This window comes from Strix aluco, chromosome 7, assembly GCF_031877795.1.
Source record: "Strix aluco isolate bStrAlu1 chromosome 7, bStrAlu1.hap1, whole genome shotgun sequence".
Lineage (NCBI taxonomy): Eukaryota > Metazoa > Chordata > Aves > Strigiformes > Strigidae > Strix > Strix aluco.
This window is the reverse complement of record NC_133937.1, coordinates 17,969,399-17,989,791: the sequence shown is the minus strand read 5'-3', so window position 1 is coordinate 17,989,791 and position 20,393 is coordinate 17,969,399. Positions and strand designations below refer to the sequence as shown.

The following is a 20,393-nucleotide window of genomic DNA, read 5'->3' as shown; positions in this document are numbered from 1 at the left end:
GAAAAATTGTTCTTTCTAGGAAGACAAGAAATGTTCTGTAGAAAATGAAAGAACCACTGACACTCCCCCATACTGTCTTTTCCAAACCACAACACCAGACATGCATTGCCACTCATTACAGATGAGGAACAAGCTGTAGAATTTAACCAGGAATGCGATATGTTTTGCTTTTGATGCAGTTTACTTATAAAAGTGGTTTTCCTCTTATGTATAAGATTTACTCTGAGAGGCTGGGCAAGAAAGGATGCAAGAAATTATAAAAAAGAGATGATGAAAACAAAGTTAAGGTCAAAATAAAAAGTGGTATTACCTACTAAACTCAGTGCAAGAAGTCTTACGGGGTAAATGAAGCTCAATAACTAGCTAATATGAGTTTTAGTCATTCTGAATATTGCCAAGCAATAAATTTACCAGCAATAAATATTGCCAAGCAATAAATTTACCAAATTTATTCATCAGTGCAAGTTACTGTAGAAGGTGGCCACTGCTCCTCTCCTCACACGATACCTCCACAACCACACTCAGATGCAACAAAGCTCTTTCTGTTGAAAAGCTGCCTCTAAGATGCTTTGCATTTTGTGAGGTCCCGAGTTTGTGGAAATTGCTTCTTCATCCCATACGGAATAGGCTACAGATGCTAGTCCATGGGGTATGCCGTAAGGCACGTTTCCTCTCCCAGGTCTTCAGATGATAGGAGCAAATGATTATGAAGCTGAAAGTCTGGAGACCAGACAGATGCCCTTTAAACATTATCTACACTGACAGATAGGGTTATGCAAAAGAAAGACAATGTAATGCATCACAGGTTTCCCAAACAGGGATATTTAACAGTGATTTGGTTGAAGGTGGCAGTTTGGTATTTCTTAATGTTTTCTTAAACAAATTAACTCAAATTAGACCTTAGCTAGGATCCTAGAGGCTTTATTTAAAGATCCTAAAAAGGGGATTATTAATGGTCCAACTTTTTTTGCTCAAAGCAACTTCCAACAATGTGAAATTTCTCTAAAAGAAAACTCAGGATAAACTTCGATGGTACTTTGAAACTAGATAAAAATCCATGCCTTCCCTCTACAGCTCAGTAAATAAAGTAGTTTTGGTTTGAAGTTGCACCTTATTTTGCCTCTTCCTGTATTTCTAGAGAAAACTATTCCATTTACTTCATTATTTTTTTTTTTTCCCCACCACTGCCAAAATGAGCAATTTGGTTTTGGTCTCTTTTTTTTATAGGAAGTAGCCACTGCAATGAGAAGAGCTGACATATTAGCCCACCTTCCTTTAACTTTGGGCATGTCACTGAACACAACATTTAAACAGATACATCAAAAAGTGCTAACTTTAGACAGGTGTAGGGAAAACAAACACAACAGCTCACTCCCATTGCAGAATGTCAGATGAGCAGCCAAGGAGCAGGGACACTTTAGTGAACATCTGGGCCAGGATGCTAAGGAATGGGACAGGGTCATATGCAGAATTCGTCAAAGAGAGAAACTGAGGTGATTTCAACAGACAAGTTTGACTAGTTGTTGTGAACATTCAGAATACATCTGCTCTCTCACAGTGCACTAGATGAGACACATTGCTCCTCTCTCACTCCCATCCCCTTGAGCCCAAGGAGGTTTACCAATATTTGGATGCTTTAGAAGTCGGCAGATTCGAGCTTCACGTTCCAGTTTCTGGTGATCTGAAAGAGAATAAGAAGGCATTAAGCACCATAACTCTGAACTAAGCTCTTGTTCATATTCAACAGAGAAAGGAACACAGTGACCCAGCAAACATCCAGACGGATGTGAATTCCTGACACACGACTGTCTCCCAAAACCTCACAGCCATTTCAAGCAAGGGCTATGCAGCCGAGGCTGCAGGAGGACCTCTGCTCCCACTACAGAGCTAGCACTAAACTGCTATTCCTTCCCTGGATTCAAAGTGAGTAGCAGCGCTCTTCCATCAGCCTTACAAATATGCAAAGCCACTTCCAGTGACAACCATTCCAAGACTTAACCCCTTGTCCAAGGCTGGAGAGTAGGAGAAAAAGTCTGAAGAAACAGCCCACATGAAATGGGGAAAGGACCTGCTTCCACTCCAGAGAAACACTGGGGAAGAAGAGGAGAGTAGGAGGGAGAAATACACAGCTCCTGCTAGCGCACAGCCATCACATGAAGTATGGAACTCCGTCAGGTCCAGCGAACCGTAAAAGTAACCATACTTGAGTACCCATGGACAGACTTGTTGGTGAAATGCTGATCAAGCACTTCAAGATCTCCAGGCAAGAAGTTCTGCCCAAATGCTAAGTATGCTTATCCCAGCCCAAAGGCAACATCAGTTTGAACACAATCATCATCTGGATTAAAGAAAAAAAATATCAAGGAGAGTAAAAAATGGTTTCTCCTTCCTAGAAATGGAACATGCATGAGTGCAAGGAAAGGAGAGGGAGCTACAGCAACTCTGCCCATCTCAGCCAAGAAGCAGGGAGCCTTTTAGCCACTGAGGCTCAGACAGGAGATTTTTCACTACAGCAATGACTGACTCCTGAACTTTCACAACAAAGCCCCCATCCTCTCAAATGAAATGGTCACACTGGACAAGCACAGTTTCACTGAAAGGATTCTGATGGATGCAAATCTTTTAGGCAGCCCTGGCAGCTGCTACATTCTAGACTTCTAGGGATGCAGATGCCTAGAAAGAGGCAAGAAGTAAGGACGGCCCTTCCTCCTCTGTCCAGCCATCAAAAGAACATGGCAAGGGGAAGCAGCAGTCCCTGCTTGCTTTTGACATTTCTTCTGTCACAGACCTTCAGCACACAGACTTGAAAACACACCTTTTCTGCATCCCCTGTGACACAGAAGTCCTCTCTGCATGAGTAAGCAGGACCCTTGGCTGGTTGGGCTACTCAGCAGATCACTGGAATGCAGCATCCTCCAATTGATAGGAAACCCACTAGAGACTCATTTCAACAAAGCCACACTGCACTGCTCTGCCCAAGAACAGCCTGTGCAGCTCCATGGTCTCTGCATGGTCTTCCCTTCCCTTTGTAAAGGAAGGCTTTGGGCAACTGTTCTCTTCCCAATGAGCAGAAGACAGAGACTGAGCCAGATCTCAGCTCAGAACACTTTTCTCTCCCAGGCTGGGAACAGCAGCTCAGGGCACTGCAGGATTTCTGTCGTCTTTCCCAATGCTGAACTGTAGAAAATATCCCAATTAATGTTTTATAGAGCTGAGATGTGCTTACATCCTCATCTGCTACTGTTCAGCAATGGGGGGAAGGTAAATTACTCCTTTCATCTCTCCTTCCTTCTCAGTTGTGGAAATTATTGTTGTTGTTGCATATATTTTACAGTTCTATGCCAGAACCACTTTCCAATAAAGTAGCAGGCAGCAAGAAAGCCTGGAGAGCTTCCATGCTCCCGAGGCCTTGGTGCAGTGCAAGCACTTTCTCACCTGCATTGCTGAGGAGGGGTGGGGGTACCTTAGCTTCCCTTTTAGCAGCATCTCTCACAATGAAGTTTTGCAAAACACAGTTGCAAGGTAACAGACTGTGCTGCATACTTGGCACTCAGGCCAGATTCTCACAGCAGGACAACAGTTTGAGATAAACTATCCATAGCCTGATTGCACGCCTGGGTCTTGCAAATTCCCCACTTACCCTCCCAGCTCTACTTGGAACTCCTACAGACGGGGATCCTTCATCCACCCAGATCACGTTGCCCTCGTGCACGGTTACACTTGCTGAGAATCTGTTCCCAAGTACAAGGACATGGGGAAGCAGACAGCAAAAACAGCTGAGCAAAGGGGGAAGGAGAGGTAAGAGCTCACCACGTGCTACTCAGCCACCAAGTCCTGACAGCCAGGACAGACAGCTGACAGGAGCAAGGCTCAAACAAAATGACATAACCATCAAAATGCCATGGGAGATGTAAATCAAGAGCAATTGCTCCCCTGAAATCCTACACCATCGTGCAGAGGGAGGGGAGCGGGCAGGGCAGCTAGTGATCATGGGCAGCCACACCATAACTTGTGACAAGAGGTCATCACCCCACACCCCATCTCTCCAGCACCACACTGCCTGGCCGGAGACCAGAGGAAGAGTACAGCACTCCAGTCACAAGGTACAGGAAACTATTTCTGGTCAGGGGGGAAGCATACCACACTCTTCTGTCTCCAGGGCAACAAAATAGGCAAACTCAAGCACAACTCACAGAGAGAAAGCACACTCCAGCCCCAGGAGCACCAGCCCGCAGCAGCCAGCCGCCACAACCGAGAGCAGCGAAAGGTCAGGCAGGGCGGGTTTCCTGCCGCGGGTCCTGGAGGAGCACGGATCCCATTCCTGCAGGATCACCCGTCCTGTTGCAGGTGGCACAGAACACACCCCAACCTGTGACTCGAAAAGAGCCCCCCTCCACCCCCATCCCCACAGAAAGCCCCTTTTTAAATCTTTCTTCACCGCCCGGTGGCCTTTGGCACAGTGTACGCATTTGACTCTTGTTTCAGAAGGGATCAGTGGCTGAGTCGATGTTACTTGTGGGGAACAACCCGGTACACCTAAATGCCTAAGAAATAAACACGGAGCTGTGATTTTTCTACCTTTCTCTGGTTTAACAACAGTTATTCCCAGTAGGAGACAGAAAAAAACAAAATTCTGTGAGTCCAGCAGAGCAGTCAAAGGCTGGACTTTCACACATCTCTTATACATGGTCTCACCAAATCTTAAAAATGTGAAGTATTCTTAACTGTATTTGAGTAACAATGAAAGGATGACATGGGTTCAGATCCCTGCCTTACCAAGAGCTTGTAAAGCAAATAATTTCTTCTCCCTCTGCCCAAAAGATCAAACTTATTTCTCCAAGCCATTTGTGGAGTGAAGTGTTTATTCATAATGCACAGTGGAAGTACACCTCGTAGCTAAGAGAAACAAAGCAACACATCTGACCTACCTTACAGGATCCCAGGCCTAGGACATTAAGCCTATTTCCCACCTTTCACAATCTATGAAATTCAACCAGCAATTTCCATAACTTGCCTAAAACACCGTATATCCTTCAGAAAACATAAGGGTTCACATTTAAGACTTAAAGTGATAAATAAAGCCATACACCCACAGAAGATACTCCAAATGTTAGTTATCCTTCCTGTTAAAATTTAGCACTGCTGTTCCAAGTCTGAATTCATCTACCTCCTGTTTCCAAATATTGGATTTCATTAAGCTCTTTGCCTGCTACGTTACAGAGCTGTCTAGCCCTGAACAATAGCTGATGCTTAAAACTTAAGTACAGGATATTACAAACACTCATCTAATATTCATTTACTGTTTTCCAGCCAAAAAAGAGAATCTTGCTATTTGGACAATTCTTCTATCTACAGTCTGAAGCAATGAGTATCTACACAGACAGAAAAGTGAGTCTACGTAGGTTTTTTTGTAGCAAAATTTGAAATGTAGATGTAAGATGGTGCTTAAAAACAGCAGGAGAAAAATTTCTCGTGTTTGATACACAAACTAAGGTGTGAACATTTATTTCTCTTATTAGTCCTTTATATGATACAATTTCCGCATCTTGTTCAGCATGTGAGACTACATTTAACCCAAGTACCTTTAACATTACTGCTCTGCAAATACTGCGCTGTCACTCTAGTAACATTAATACTGGGTTTCTTCAGAATATACCTGAGAAGAAACAGTCTGTTGGGAGAACTGGGACTTCTTTGGGTTCGGTTTTGATTTGTCTAGGGATTTACTTTAAGAGAAAAGAAGAATGATTGTGTTACCATCATTTGTGAGAGTTAAGGACCTGCAAAAATGAAACTGCTTCATTTTATGCAAACATGCAGCTCATTCTCTGGGACAGGACTGCTCATGCACAATTAATAACATCACAGCTGTAAAAATCTCTAACCAAGCAGGTTAAAACAAAAACAACCCTGCCCAAGTACAGAGGACAGCAGACCAAAACCATGATAGTTTGTCCTGTTTGGCCTAAATGCATCAAACTTCAGCTGATAAACAGGTTAACATGATGTAAAAGAAAGGTATACCCAACAGAAATACAAAATGCACACAGCTTTACTTCATGAAAAACTGGAAACCTCCAGCAGGGTGGGGAATATGACTAGTTTTATACTGATGCACATTTCTTACTCTTTGTAAGAAAATCCTTTCATTGTCTAACCACTTCAGTCTGTTACCCCAAAGATGCAGTGGCAGAGATGGACGAGTAACGCAAGATCCAACTTCTGGGCTCCATCCTTCAGGGAATCAGTTTCTGGTTTCCTACTCTAGCCACTACACACACGGCTGCTTTGCAGGAGGTTTTTCCTCACCAGGTCTTTCTCCTCCAAGGGTACCCAAGGCTGGAGGAGAACATTTTCAGACACACAGACAAGGCACAGGACATCCACAAATCCCAGTAGTCTAGAGCTGTCAAGTGAGAACATTTACATAACAACAGAAAAAAAAAAAGATTAAGAAAAAGGTCACCATGCCTAATCAGCCTGATAGGAAGCTGTGCAGAGGAGATGGGGCTGCCAGGGTAGCACAGGGAGACCTGTCTGCATGGAGCTGAGGTACGCTTGCAAAAGGCAGAGTCTGGAGAAAGACACCTACAACAAACCCAAAAAGGAGATCAGTTCCAAGCAAGGGGGGTGAGGGCTGAACCTGAGCTGGGGAGCAGGAGAAGATGGTTAGGTGCCAGGTGCTGACACTGCCACCCTGCGCAGGCAGCACAGCACGAAACCCTCCCGGCTTCGAACATAGCTACGATGCCCTGAGTGACTCTTGCTCCTGAGAGATGTAGAGAGGGGTTTTATTTCAGCTGCAGGCAGCTGCCACGCAAACATGCTCTGCAGCTGGAGTCTTGGCACAAGCTTCTCAAAGGACCAGTGACCAGCGAGGTTGAAAGAGATGTGCCCTTTGTGCCCCATCCTCTCCACCTGACCAGGAAGCACTGACATTCATTGCTCTAGGAACAAACATCAGCAAAACCACACTTACTTCAGGTAGTTCCTTCTCCTAGCAAGCAGAAGTCAGCATTAAAAACTAATTGAAAGAGTGGACAAAACAGTTACTGAAATAGATCAAACCTAGATTTATCAAAGTGATTAATTTCACACCTACCAGAAAATGAGGTGGAAAAAGTTAATTCTATCATACTTTCTTCAACAAGCATTAGAAACAGATCATTGTTTTGAAACACTTCCACATGCAAAGGAGCACACCCACAGCAGCATTTACTGGCTTACTTTACCAAACTGCAGCTATTCTGAGGTCCTGTGGCTAAAGCTCACTCTTTATTTAGTACACCTGCCTTAAGAATTAAAAAAAAAAGGAGGGGGGGCCACAACTTTTAGCAGCCTAAATGTTTAGCCACCTCAACAGGAAGGCAGATTCTTTCCTAAATGCAGTAAAAACAAGCAGCAACAAAACTAACGCTTAGTCCTGAATCATCTGTTTGATGAGAAACTGTGTTATGAAGAAAAATCCCTTCCTCCTCCCTTTACCAATACATAATCTTCCTGCTCTCATCTGGAATATACAATCCAGGATACTAGAGTTCACCTGTCTTCATTCTGCACTAGGACCATGCTCTATCGTTGCTGTTAGAGGCTTGAAGCTATCATTCCTGTGGGAATACATTCTAGATTACATTTCTGAGAATGGGAAGAGGCCGGAAGAAGAATCAAACCCAAAGCAATAAATTCAGTTTGATTGCTGTCATCATGCCAATTCCGGGAGATAGTCAATTGGTGCCAGCTGCTAAGATATCATTTGAATTGCTTCAAGACAGAAATCGAATTTGCATCAAATACATTTTGTAGTGTGAGACTAATCTGAGCCTTCAGGTTCCTTCATGCTTTTCTTTGCTTGTTTAAATTTAAACTTCCTCTCTGAGACATTCCCAGGAAGAGAGCTAGCTCCCTCATCCCATACTTCCAAGCCACAGACTTTCCTCCATATTCTCTAATTTTTATAAAAAGACTGTGCTACAGAACAGCTGAGATCTTTCAGCATTTGCAACAGGGTTGCACGGGACAGTATGCCATGCCACACCACCACTTTAAACATGAATACCAGCAAGTCTCAGATCACCATCTCCCCTTCTGTAGAAGTTAGTAGAAACAAACAAAAAATCATCCTAGGCCTTAAGAATGACCAGAGGCCCCCATAGATTCCATGTATCCTTTCTGACAAGAGGTAGCAGCAGATGCCTAAAGAGAAGTATAAAGAAAATAAGCATATAACAACACTTCCCAAATGCTCTCTCTCCCTCTCCCCAACTTTGCAGCTCAGGACTTTGACATTTCCATTTCAGTGTTTCTACTCTGCCATTTCAAAGACCAGCCAAAATTAATAAATCTGTAACAGCATACTACCCCCATTGCAGGCGACATTTCTGAAAGCCAAAGTCTGTCTTACAGCCTGCCAACACAGAACAACCCCAGTGGCACAATGTCCCAAGCACAAGGGCAGAGGGGAAGCCATCCCCTACCACCACCAGCAGCATCTCTGCTGCAGCAACTGTGCAAGAGTCATAAAGTCACCAAGTGGAAGACACGGCCGGAACAAGCAAGTGAAGATGAAACAGCAAAACTCCACTTTTCTCGCTCAGTGAAAGCTAGAGAAACAAGATGGTGGTGAAATCCTCATCATTTGCCTTCAGCTACAGACAAACACGGAGGTTCAAGTGCCAGTAGGACACAATAAACAAATATAAGACTTCTTTAAAGAAATGCCAACAGACGTACTTTCTGACAAAGCCTTTTCTCTAGCAAAACCACTAATATTATTACCTTGTAACAGCCTTTTCCCACGCTCTCCCAGTCTCCCAGAAACAAACAACTCCACACATAGAAGTGTAATACTATCCCTAAAAGTACATACACACATGGACCTTAAAGACAGCCAGAAAGCTCACACGGTTGGTAACAAGCTGTTTCCAAACACTAGTATCTATGAACCCCTTGGTATTACTGTACTGGAAAAACAAAACAAACAAAATAAAAGGAACAAACTACACAAACTTAGAAGACAGTTTCCACTGTTTTGTTCAAGTAATGCAGAAATTAGACTATCAACACCACAGAGTAGAAGTCAAGATGGTTTAAGTAATTCTATTTCTATCTCCAACAAGCACCCTGCGGAGTGAGCCAGGGAAATTTATTCTCTTTTCCACTATTTCATCACCTTGTACTTAGTTTGCAAAGATAATCTAACTGAAGGCAGATATGAACATGTATGCAACAGTGGCAAATGGAAAGAAGGTATAAAACATACCTGAAAGAGATAGATCTTTCTAAAAAAGTTATAGTATGCACCTTTGCCATTGTAGTTTCTATGCCTGCTGTCATTCAAAGCTGTCTTTTCTTTACAAACGCTATTTTTCAGTTTATCAGCAACTTGTCCAATGTTGTTCTTTCAGTTATCCAGCAGGTGGACCTGGTAAGGGAAGGAGAATTCCTGTCCTCTTGCTTTCAGCAGGAATGTGTACCCAGAGTATTACCTACTGTACACATTATAAGGCAAAAGAAAAGCAACCTGACGTGCACATTAAGAGGAAGCTGGGAGCTTGGACTCTCACAGACACCAGCAACTTTCCAGGAACTTCAGGAGTCAAAGGAGGTCAAATTACTGAATCAGCACAGGCTTACAGCTATAGGTGAGAGACATCTCAGTCACAATTAATGATGTGAACACATGGGGGTTAAGTGTGCTCAAGCCTGACATGCCATTCCTTGCCTACAAAGGCACAGATAAAGCCGGATTGGGTTTTCTCTCTGAGACAACTCCCACCATTCCATTTCGGTTCTTGCCTATAGCAGATCCCAATTTGACCAAAGCCAGCACTGCAAAGCAACATGAAACCTGAATATATGTGCATGCACCAGTATACAGAAAGGAAAGGAGCAAGCACCCCAGCCATCCACTGGAGGCATAGTCGTTGGCTTCACATTTGAAATCAAGTCAGAATCTGGGTAAGGGACCTCCTGAGCTTGCTACAGCACTCAGAGCAGGATTTTGTAAACCCCTTGATGAGACATCCCTCCACAGCATCCACTGCCCCCTTCCCAGCTGACACATCCTTCCCCACAAGCCACGGGCCCCCAGAGCCACTGCTCTCCAAGTTGTTTTGAAAGGTGTTCCCAGTCTTATTCAGCCAAAAGCAATGGGCCAAATCAAGCCCAGTGAATTTAGGTTGAAGCCTCAGTATCAGTGTAGCCACTGAAAAATGAGCCAGCACCATGACTGCATTAGGAGAGTGGAGGATATCTGTCTACAAAGCAACTAAACATAGGCCAAAGCACCATTCAGGCCCCAGTCAAAGTCTTCAATAAGCTCTGAAATGACACACATGTCATCCCTCACATACAACCCCTGCTTCTGGTCCACATCTCCTCTCAGGCCATACCAGTTCCTCTTGCTGGCAAGACAAACGTCTCTTCATCTCCCCAGTCATCCTTCCCATGTTTCCAGTGGGATATACAAGGTCTGTGCCAACTCTGCTTTATTCTGTTTGCTTTTCCCATCAACCAGTTCCTTTAGTTACTAAAAACCAATGAAGAATTTCCAAGGCACTCTTGATATGAATTTCATTCCCCAACTTTTTTCTTTCTAGCCATCAGCTTATTTCATGCCACCATGATGGACGCAAGTCATAGAGAGAACATCACTCCCAGGTTTGGTGGTGAACAGGTTGGAAAGAAACGTTTCACCTCTGAGGTTACCTTCCAAACTGTGTGCTAGGTTGACACCTACGGCCACAGGAGTCAGTACCTACAGTCTGCTGCAACAATCAAGAATTCTACCAATTGACCATTAAAACTACCCACCAATTCACCACCTGCTCCATTGGCTACTGCAAAGAGGGCCATTTCTTGCTTCTACAAGACTTCCTCCTGGCTCAGGGCAGGATGAAACACAAGGAAAGCCAGCACTGCAGTGGGAGGTGCTGGGAATCATTCCTGCAGCAGTGCATTGTAGCTCCCCCCTAAAGCAATACATCCTCCAGTTGAGGACAATAACAAGGCAGCCACCTTCATCCTGACCTGAAGCAATGGAGATCACCAACCACCAACACTGACAGGCAGCACAGCAAAGGGCAGGAATTCTTTTATCTCATTTTATCTGCTGTGCCCAGGAGGCGTTAACTGCACCCGCCACAGGCCTGACACAGGAAGCAGTGCGGTGTAATTGTACTCCCCCTAAGAATGGCGCAACTGCCATGCTGTCCAGCCCGGCGGGGCATTTGCTTGAAGGCCCCCACCAGGTTTGTGATGAGCGTAATGGTGTATTTTAGCTCTCCTTGGGCATACTAGGTTAGCGTGATTTCAAAAGCTTAAGAGAGCCTACATCCCAGAGAAAGGAAGAACAGTGGGATACAAACACAACTAGCAAAAGGAATGAAGCTTTCAAACCAGAAGATGCTGAGCTCCACAGCTTTGAATAGTCAAACCACCTCCCCTTTCTTGCACCAAAGCAGAGCAAAGATTAGTACAATCCTCTGTCGTTCTCACTTCAGACCTTGTATCCTATAAGACGACCTTCAGTTCAGAGTAATTGTCTATAAAAACACAGGCCCTCATACCACCTGCACCCCACCCCTGCACCAGAGCCCTCCCCTTCCTTCCCCCTGCCCCACAGGCAGCACCCACCACCTCCTTTCCCCAGTAGGGCTGTGGTTCAGCATGTTCCCCTCCATTTTGCCTCCTGCAGCTCGCACTTTCCTCTGTGGCCCCACATCCTGCAGCACACCCCCCGCCAAGGCCATGTCTGGCAGCACTGCGCACCCCCAGCTTCCTGCAACTCAGCAGGGAGACATACCCCTTCCCTTCCCGGCAGCTCCCGGCCACACACAGGGCAGCCCCAGTCCAGCCCTCTCATCCCTGGTTTCCCACCTGCAAGGGCACCGGTTTTTTTTAAAACTGCATTTTACAAGTAAATCACGTGCTCAGCTGCTAGTTTGGGTGCAGAGCCAAGAAACCAGTGCGTGGGGGAGGGGAGCTGATGTATTTTTTGTTTCATGTGAGCAGCTTACCAGCTGAGACCAAGAGCAAAATCTACCCCTGCAGCCCTCCTTCACCACCAACCCCTTCCCCTAGATGGTCTCACAGCAGAGATGCAGAGCAAATGCACAACACACAGCCTGGCATCTCATGACTGCAGTCAAGCTTGAAGTCAGAGAAGAGTTGAGACACCAGCCTCGAACCCCAGCTGGTATCTGAAGGCTTACGCATAAGGAGCTGATCTTTTCTATAAAACAGCAACGGGTCATGGAAAACAGGTGGTGGGAAACATTTTAAAATACAGTATTAAAGGTAGGACAGAGAGGAGGAGCATGCTCTGCTGCTCCACAGGTGTTGGGATGGTTCCTCCTATCCCACTAGAAGCATGAGAGCCCCAAGAAATACTGCAGTGCAAACGATGTCTGATGTCCTGACATGGCAACTGAAGAGCCCATCTGCATCTCTGAGAATGAGGTCTGGGGCAGCGTTACAGACAGCATGCTGTGGTCTCCCATGCAGAGAAAGGTAGAAGTTGTGGGTTAGGGGATTAAGTGGCAGGAGGCTGCAGTTACAATGCTAATTTACACACACAACTACATTTTTTAGGTTAGAAAGTTGGGGGGGGGGGGGGGGGGGGGGGGGGAAGAGGACACGACACAGTGTTTCAGATCTAAGAGGCTGGCTGTAGAATGTGTGTTTAAATAAACAGCATCCCAACATGATTTTGCAGAGATTAAGAAGGGACAAGTGATTTTTGAAATAAACATACAGTCTAAATTTTAGAGGGGTTCTACACGCTTTCTGCAATGAGATGGACAGGACAATATGCACAGCAATGTCTCTTAGCTCACACAGAGCTGTGCAATAATGTTTTTCTCAGATGCCCTTTGCAGAGCTCTCTTTAATTGTCCCTAGATAGACCTGCGGACCACAACCAGAGATTTTGAGAAAATAGAAATTCTGGCAAATTTCTAGAAGACATATATTTAATTAAGGAGAAAAAAAAAAGATGTTAGAAAACAAAAAAATCCCCATAGAACAACTACTTCCATAGCATCTTTTGTTGGAGAATCTCTACCTTTACTACGCAGCCTGAAAACCCCTGAAGCACAAGGGTTTTTTCCCTGTCTTTAAAGAGATGGAGGAGAAAAGCAGATATACTGAAACCAGAGACCATGTCAGTGACAAATCTGTGAACAAACTCAGATCTTTGAATTTTGAGCCTCTCACTACCATGTTTTTCATCCTTCTGCAGAAAGAGAAATGAAGACAGAAACAATGCAGTTCAAATCTAATGGATTTTGAGTAGTCTCTCAAAGCAAAAACTGATAGAGGCAGCATTAGCACTGTTGTGATACCTCATCATACCTCACTCTGGGAAGCATGAAATCCTACCTCAATGCCACACTAGGACCTAATAGATTTTTATTATAAGGTCTGGTGTTCAGAAGTGAAAAAAAATAAAATAAAAAAAATTGAAAAAACAACATTTAGCCTGTTTGGGTGGAACTGCCATCCAACAAAGCCTGCATTGCACTTGACAAGAACACAACCTGAAAACACATCTGGCCTGTCTGGCGAGCACAACACCTTGAAAGTAGTCACCCTCCCTGCTTTCAGATTTCCAGGGAAAGAAGCACTTGACTTGCATCTTTTCCAAAAAAGCAGCTGTTATGCTACAGACCTGATTTATTCTCTGGCTAAGTTTATTTCTTGTTTTGATGAATGTTTAATGCTCCTGGCTAGATCAGTTTAGATCTTGTTTGCCAGGGGGCATTTAATGCTGCTTCATTACCGTAATACTAATTTTAAGGCCATCTACAGCTCTTTCCCCCCACCAGTCTTTTGCTATTGTTTGGACCTAAATTACATGGTGCATTTTGGCACTGAATTCCACAATATTGTATCAAGATGACAGACACTTACCGAATCTCAAGAGATGGCAAGATTCGCCAATTACAGACATACCCAAAACAGCAATCCTCACTGATTAAGTCCACCCCATATACTGATCGACAAACAAAGACTGAGGATGAGGGGTTGAAACCGTAGCTCTCGTGTCAAAGCATGCAGATCTGTAAATTGCTGCCTATTCCAAGCAAAAAATGAGAGAGGAAAGGGAAGTGTGTCAAAAGGAGAAAGAAAATGCAGTGAAACAGTTATTAAAGCACTAACACCGATATCTACAAAGCAACTTTCTTTGTTGAGATTGGGTTTTAATGCGGTGGCGGTTAAGAAATCGAGCCAACATGTCTTAAGACTAAACCCTCCTTTTTCTACAGAACACACAAATGAGGAATAGTGTCAAGAGAAAGCTTCTCCCACACTACCCACCAGACAGCCTCAGCTCTGCCCTAAAAGGAGCACTTCCACCCTACAAAAGTTACTTTGACCCACACAAGTTGAATTTCAAACCAAAAAAAGACAGCAGAGCATGGTCTCCTATGGCCAGCGCTGGAGAAGCCTCCACAGTTCCATTCAAGCTCTGCGGAGCACAAAGGTGAGATCCAGACTGCAGCACCCCCTGTTAAAAGAGACTCCCCAACAGTCACCATTCCCAGCACACAGCATGGTAAAAAACGTCTCCTTATGCTTCCCTTTTTCCATTGCTACCTGGACGGCTGGTCCAGCCAGACAAGACTTGGGAACCAAAACTGCTATCTCCATTTCAAGGCGAATGCTAGCAAAAGTGATCCCTGCCCTTTCCTCAGCCTCTCTCCTTCAGTTCTTCTGTCAAACAGTGTACCCAAATACTGCAGTCCTTCAGCACGGCAGGCAGAGGACAACTACAGATGTTTGAATATGGTATATTGTGAAGATATTGCTGCAGCCCCAGTATAGAAATACACAGCTCACACAGCTCAGCTGAGGAACGTGGGAAAACAGAAGTACAGCCCTCTACCTAAAAAAAGAAAAAAAAAAAATCATCTGTGCTGTAGGACTGGTCTCTGCAGCAAAAAGGGGTTCACAGGTACTATGACCCAGCAGACAATGGGGGCTGTGGCAGGGCAGGCAGCACTGTTCAGGGCTTAGGGACACCGAGTCTGTGTTGTATCCAACACAGCCAGAATCTGAAGCGACAGTAGCCAGTGGGCAGGGAGGCCTAGAAAGCATGTCCTCCAGACCCTAGTAAATGCAAGCATAAAATGTGCTTCTAAAAGAAAAACACTAATGGAACTTGTAGCCAGGAACACCGACAGGAGACAAAGATGACTAAAGTGTCCAGAGGGAAGCCAAAGCCACAAGAAAAAGTATGGAGCATGGAAAGGACAGAGCACCCACCAAAAAAAGCAGTGCAAGGAAAATGGGATCACATGAGAAGAGAAAGCCCAGCTCAGAGATGAGACTTGTTGGCCTTAGTAAAAGGGAGCAAAGGACAGCATGGTGGCTGCCCAGGGCAGGCTGATCTCCTTCACAGGCCGTAACCCTCAGCAGCAGTCTGAAGCATTACTGACCACGTCACCCACAGTTCAACAGAAACTAAACCTGGTAGCCTCTGATGAGTTTATCAACTAACTGTTGTGATCACAGAGTAATCAGTTTTTCATTTTACAACTATTTAAAGAATTTCCTGTAATTCACTCTCCCCACATTCATTCTTCCACCACGCCACGAAACGTGCTTTTCTGTGCAGCTGGAGCAATGCCACCAGACCCTCCAGTCACCACAGCCAAGGTGGTGCCCAGAGAGGGCATTCTGCCTAAGAACATCAGCCACCACCTAAAACAGTGACCACGCTGTTGGCTGATCAGCTTAGGAAGTTTCTGCCTCTGGCCCATCTGCTTGTTCTCACCTCCTCAGAAGAGTCCAGTGCCAGATCAGCTGTTTGGGTGGCAGCCCTATGAGCAGGGAAGGAGGAGAGGCAGAAAAGGCAATTTTAAGTGTTATCCAAAGCCAGTTGAGCTTCCAAGGCAGTTGATAAAATTAACAACCTTAACAGAAACTGCCCACTGCAAACAGCAACCAAATAAAGCAGCTAGTTCCCAAATGGCTGATGACCAAGCCACAGCTGCAAGGGGGGGAGGAGAGGGGGGAAACACTCATGAATCCTTGAGTGAGTCACTCGCTCCCTGCATCCCTGCTGGCCTAGATAAATGCTGCTGCCAGTCGATGATGGGTGCTGCAAACCAACTCTTAAACCCACAGCATCCCTGCTGCTCATCTCCTGGCCGACACAGAGCCTGCATTGAACAACGCAATCTCTGTGCAAGTGCACAAGCAGGAGAGGTAGTCACAACAGCCATTAGGTCTCTGAGGTTCCCATATGGCTTCAAAAGACTTTTATGTCTCTTCTTGTCCTTGCTCCTGCTTTCAGAAGTCACTCCTCAAGGGTTGGGAACTCAGGCAGGTGAGGATGCAATATAAAGGCCTCCCTTTTAGATGAGGAAAAGACTGCAAAGAATGTGAAAGCAAATAGATAATAAAAATAGTGATGAAGACACTGTGTAGGAAGTTGCTCCTTGTCTCTATACTAGCATTAGTTTGTTTATACTGCTGGCTGCTCACTTGTACCACCCAAGCAATGAGTTCTGATGGATCACATCAGGACTGTCTTACCTCAGTACTCAAGTTTAGGAAGAAGGAGCAGTAAGGTTAGCAGTAATCCTGATAACCACCCAAAGCACAAAACACATCAAAATTGAGAGCAAATTGTATCAAGTCAAAATCACATGTGTTAACATCTGCCCTACAGATGCACCAAGGACAGTGAACTGGTTTAAAACAGATACTCCAGCTAGTTAGATCTCTACAACACAAAAGAAAGCCTCAGCTGATACTGAGACACCACAGCTGCAAATCCTGCAGTAAAGTTGTTCAGTGCTTTACAAATGGAGGCTTTTAAGCAAGTCCTGTGGTGCTAGATGCAATCCCTATGGGAGAGGGATTAAAGTTTTAACTATCCTCACCCATTGAGTATGTGACAGATTTCTTTCCCCCAGTTTCATAAGTGTACAGACACACTAGAAGAAATGGGGAGAGAAAAGGAAAAGAACCTTGAAGGAACAGAGTGTCCACTTTCTGCATCTGCAATGCTGGCATACATGCTGGATGCTGAGGATTTCAGCAACAGAAGCTGCCTAGCTGATATTCGCACCAAGAAGGAAGGGTCAGGCCACAAACTCTAAGTTTCAGGCTAATGATGTTAAATTTCACAATTTGTAAATTCCATCTTCTACGTCACACAACTCTGAAAACTTCCCCCATGGCTCTTGGTTGTGAAATGACAAAACAGAGGACCCTGGGTAAAACATGGTGGTTCTCACAGTTATAATTGCTTGAGATAGTACTGGCTCCTCCTCCAAACTGTTATCGTAAGTAGTTCATGGAATGCAAAGAAATAAAAGAATAGCTTCTCCTTTGCCTAACCTGTCTATTCCTCTGGTCTGAAGATTTATCTCACCGTGGTCTTCCCACTCCCTACACAAAAACCCCATCATTTAAGGTGCACCTGCAAAGCTTCTTCATTTGTAACTTTTAAGACATAAAATGGAAGTATTACAGTGTTGTCACACATGGTTAAAAGCAAAGAATATGCACAGAAGAGAGCAGCACAGGCAGAAAACAAAATGCTGCATAGGGCACCTGTCTCAATCAAGAGTATGATAACAGTAAATCCTACCAAGTATATGTACATACAATAGCTTCATAAAGGGTCACTGAGTATTGATGAAAGGTCAACAGTTTAAACTACTTGTGCAGTCTTTCTACAGCCCCCTAGACAGGCAGAATTGCTTGAATGCTTTGATACCAGGTTTCCCTAAGGAAACTGCAGCCAAAACAAGCGTATCTGAACTCATTTACTGCAATACTAACAAGTGAAAAGGAAAGAAATGATCATTTCTGCAGCGTTCAGACCAACACAGCTCACACTGAGAAACAGAGCAAGAGAACGAATGAAACAGAGTGACCCGAGACATGAAGTGCGGCATACCATATGCTAAGACAGGCTAAGCAAATTGACTATGGTAGTCACGAGAGTACTCTGTCCAGTCTCCAGCTGGGTACTCCAGCCCACTGATTCTCCTGAACATTTGATGCTTCTACCCTTTCCAAGCATTCATCTGGTTAGCAATGCCCATGTGTCAAAAACCAGTCCAGCCCAAGACATGATGTATTCATGAGGCCTCTAAAGTCGCCTGAAAATGCAAAGATGTCCCACCTTAAAAAGGCCTGTCTCCCACCCAGCTCTGGCAAAGGTAAAACACAGCAAATCCCTGCTGTAAAAGAAAGTGGTCCAGGGGCTAAACAAACTATGGAGAGACAGAGGAGAGCAGCTTCCCATTCTACTGTGCTCCAAAATATCACACAGAAACACAGCAATAGACAAATCAACCAGTGGACTTGGAGACCTGGGAAAACTTTATTTACTTCTACCAGTTGACTTGGTCCATCCAATACTACTCCAGTGTAATCACTGCTTAACTTCCCTGAGCATCTGGCTCCCGAGCACAGAACATATGTCACGTGCCCCGGTGTTTATACATCTGTGCTGGAGGCAGATTTATATCAACTGGCTCAGGTCCTGCTTGTGCAATCGATCACCCTTTGTCATATCTGAAAGTGGCATTTCTTTAGCCAAATTCTGGGACCTGGGGCAAGAGATTCCTCACCAAGCTGTCAGGGAGCCCAAGAACTCAGAGATGAAAGGTCTCTGGAAGGAAGAAGTCACTAGGATTGTTGAGCTTGTGTGGAACAGAGCAGGTGTCTGTATTCTTTGGAGAAAGAAACAGTTTTAAGAGGAACAGCTTGATGCTGTTCTGCTACCAGCGAATATGCTAGGTTTTAAACAGCAAATATGTTTTAGTGACCAGTGTTTGATTTAATGTCCAAGTCCAGCACAGATTTCTTGCTTCTGGAGTCCAAGTTTCCCTCTTACACTCCTCTGATCTCACAATACTTGTGGACTTCTTCCTTACTTTACATTTTAACTAATAGACTTGTGCTTTTAAATTAATCAGTTTTTCAGTTTGAAACATGAACAACAAACTGAAAAGACCTATAGAAGAAAATGCATGCTTTGGCTCTTTATAGAAAAGTCAGCAAGTAGCTTCATATAAATCTTAATTCAGAAGGTACCCAAAAGACAGCTGAGGGTCACTGTTGATGACCTGTGGAAGTCAGCACACATGGCACTTGGCTATCTCAACTTCTGCAAGCACCCAGGAGACCTGCAAGTGCAAGCGTAGGCAAAAGGAAGCAGCCACCCTGCCACAGGAGTAGCAACTAAAGCTGGATATAAAGAGGGGGTGGGGAAAGGCTGCAGCGAAGACCTGGTGTCATACCAGGACAGGCAGGGAGAGCAACAGAAGAGTGAGGTCATTATCTGGCTGGGGGAAGGGCAGGATGGGAGCTGCAGAGCAAGAGAGAGAAAAGAAGGCACCCTCCTGCCAGACAAAGGACTGAAAAAAAAATTTAAAAAGTAAAAAGTCAATTTCTTGAAAATTCTCTTTTGTAATGTTGCAGTGACATGTAAACCACTGCTCTAGCAGCCACAGAAATGCCAGATGAATGCAACAGAGGCTGGTTTGCACAGAGAGGAAAGGAGGAAAATGCACTTGATGACATCCTCCAAAAAGGACACATGGTCTCACCAAGTACTGCTCTCCTTTACTCCCCCAGGAGGTTCACAAGGCAGTGCTGCAAGGAGAGCATTTGATGGCAGTAAGATACCCTTTCCTGTCCTTGCTGCCTTGAAAATAGTTGAGGTGCAAAACAAACTGACCAAACTTACAAGCAGTTTTCTAGATTTCTTTTCAGAAAAGGTCAATGTGACAAGCCCAGACAGGCTTTTATGGAATCTGCTTGCCAAATCCAAGACCGCACTCAAGCATTCTTGTTCAAGTCCCTTATGGATCTGTCTCCAATGATGAATGCCTTTGGGACCATGGAAGCAATTCACAGAGCAGGGTTCAGAACAACTGTGTTATAATTTTTCTATCTGATATACAATTTCAATCTAAAAGGAAGCCTTTTATTGAATTACAAGTCCTACTTTTTAACAACACACTTACCAAACACGAGTAGTATCTCCATGAACATCTTGGTGAACATTGTTTCCAGTTCTTTTGGGTAGTTTGTTAACATACTGTGTGTATCTGCAAGGGCCAGACAGCATGGCACTAGAACAATAAGCTTTCTCCATGAGCTTTTAGCAAGCCCACAAGCTTCCTAACCTGCAAGTGGGAACCTGTCTGTTGGTAGAGTGCCAAGAGAAAAATGGGATGACCCTTCACAAGGACCAGGCACACAATCAGGAGTGAGAATCTGAGCATGGTCCAAATGTACGTGACTAACAGCACGCTGTCAAAGATTTTATCAAAAAAGTTAAAGCAAGGTTTGACTCTCCTGCATTGTGGACATGACACAGGTTCCAGTATGAGAAGTGACGATCAGCATATGGAACAGAA

The 20,393-nt window shown here is 44.5% G+C and overlaps 1 protein-coding gene across 20 annotated transcripts in view; it reads right to left on the bottom strand.

Annotated features, from left to right (window-relative positions):
• Positions 1-20,393, bottom strand: part of CAMK2G (calcium/calmodulin dependent protein kinase II gamma) — a 122,372-nt gene that overhangs the window by 66,670 nt on the left and 35,309 nt on the right. For 19 of the 20 annotated variants that reach the window (XR_012623974.1, XR_012623973.1, XR_012623972.1 and 16 more), the window contains one exon: positions 1,622-1,681. Coding sequence is in view for 17 of the 20 variants with exons in the window: in XM_074830630.1 (XP_074686731.1) it covers positions 1,622-1,681 (60 nt within the window). In the remaining 3 variants the exon portion in view is untranslated. Of the gene's footprint in view, positions 1-1,621; positions 1,682-13,911; positions 13,996-20,393 lie in introns of those variants that run through there. The other variant, XM_074830624.1, reaches the window with a different exon arrangement.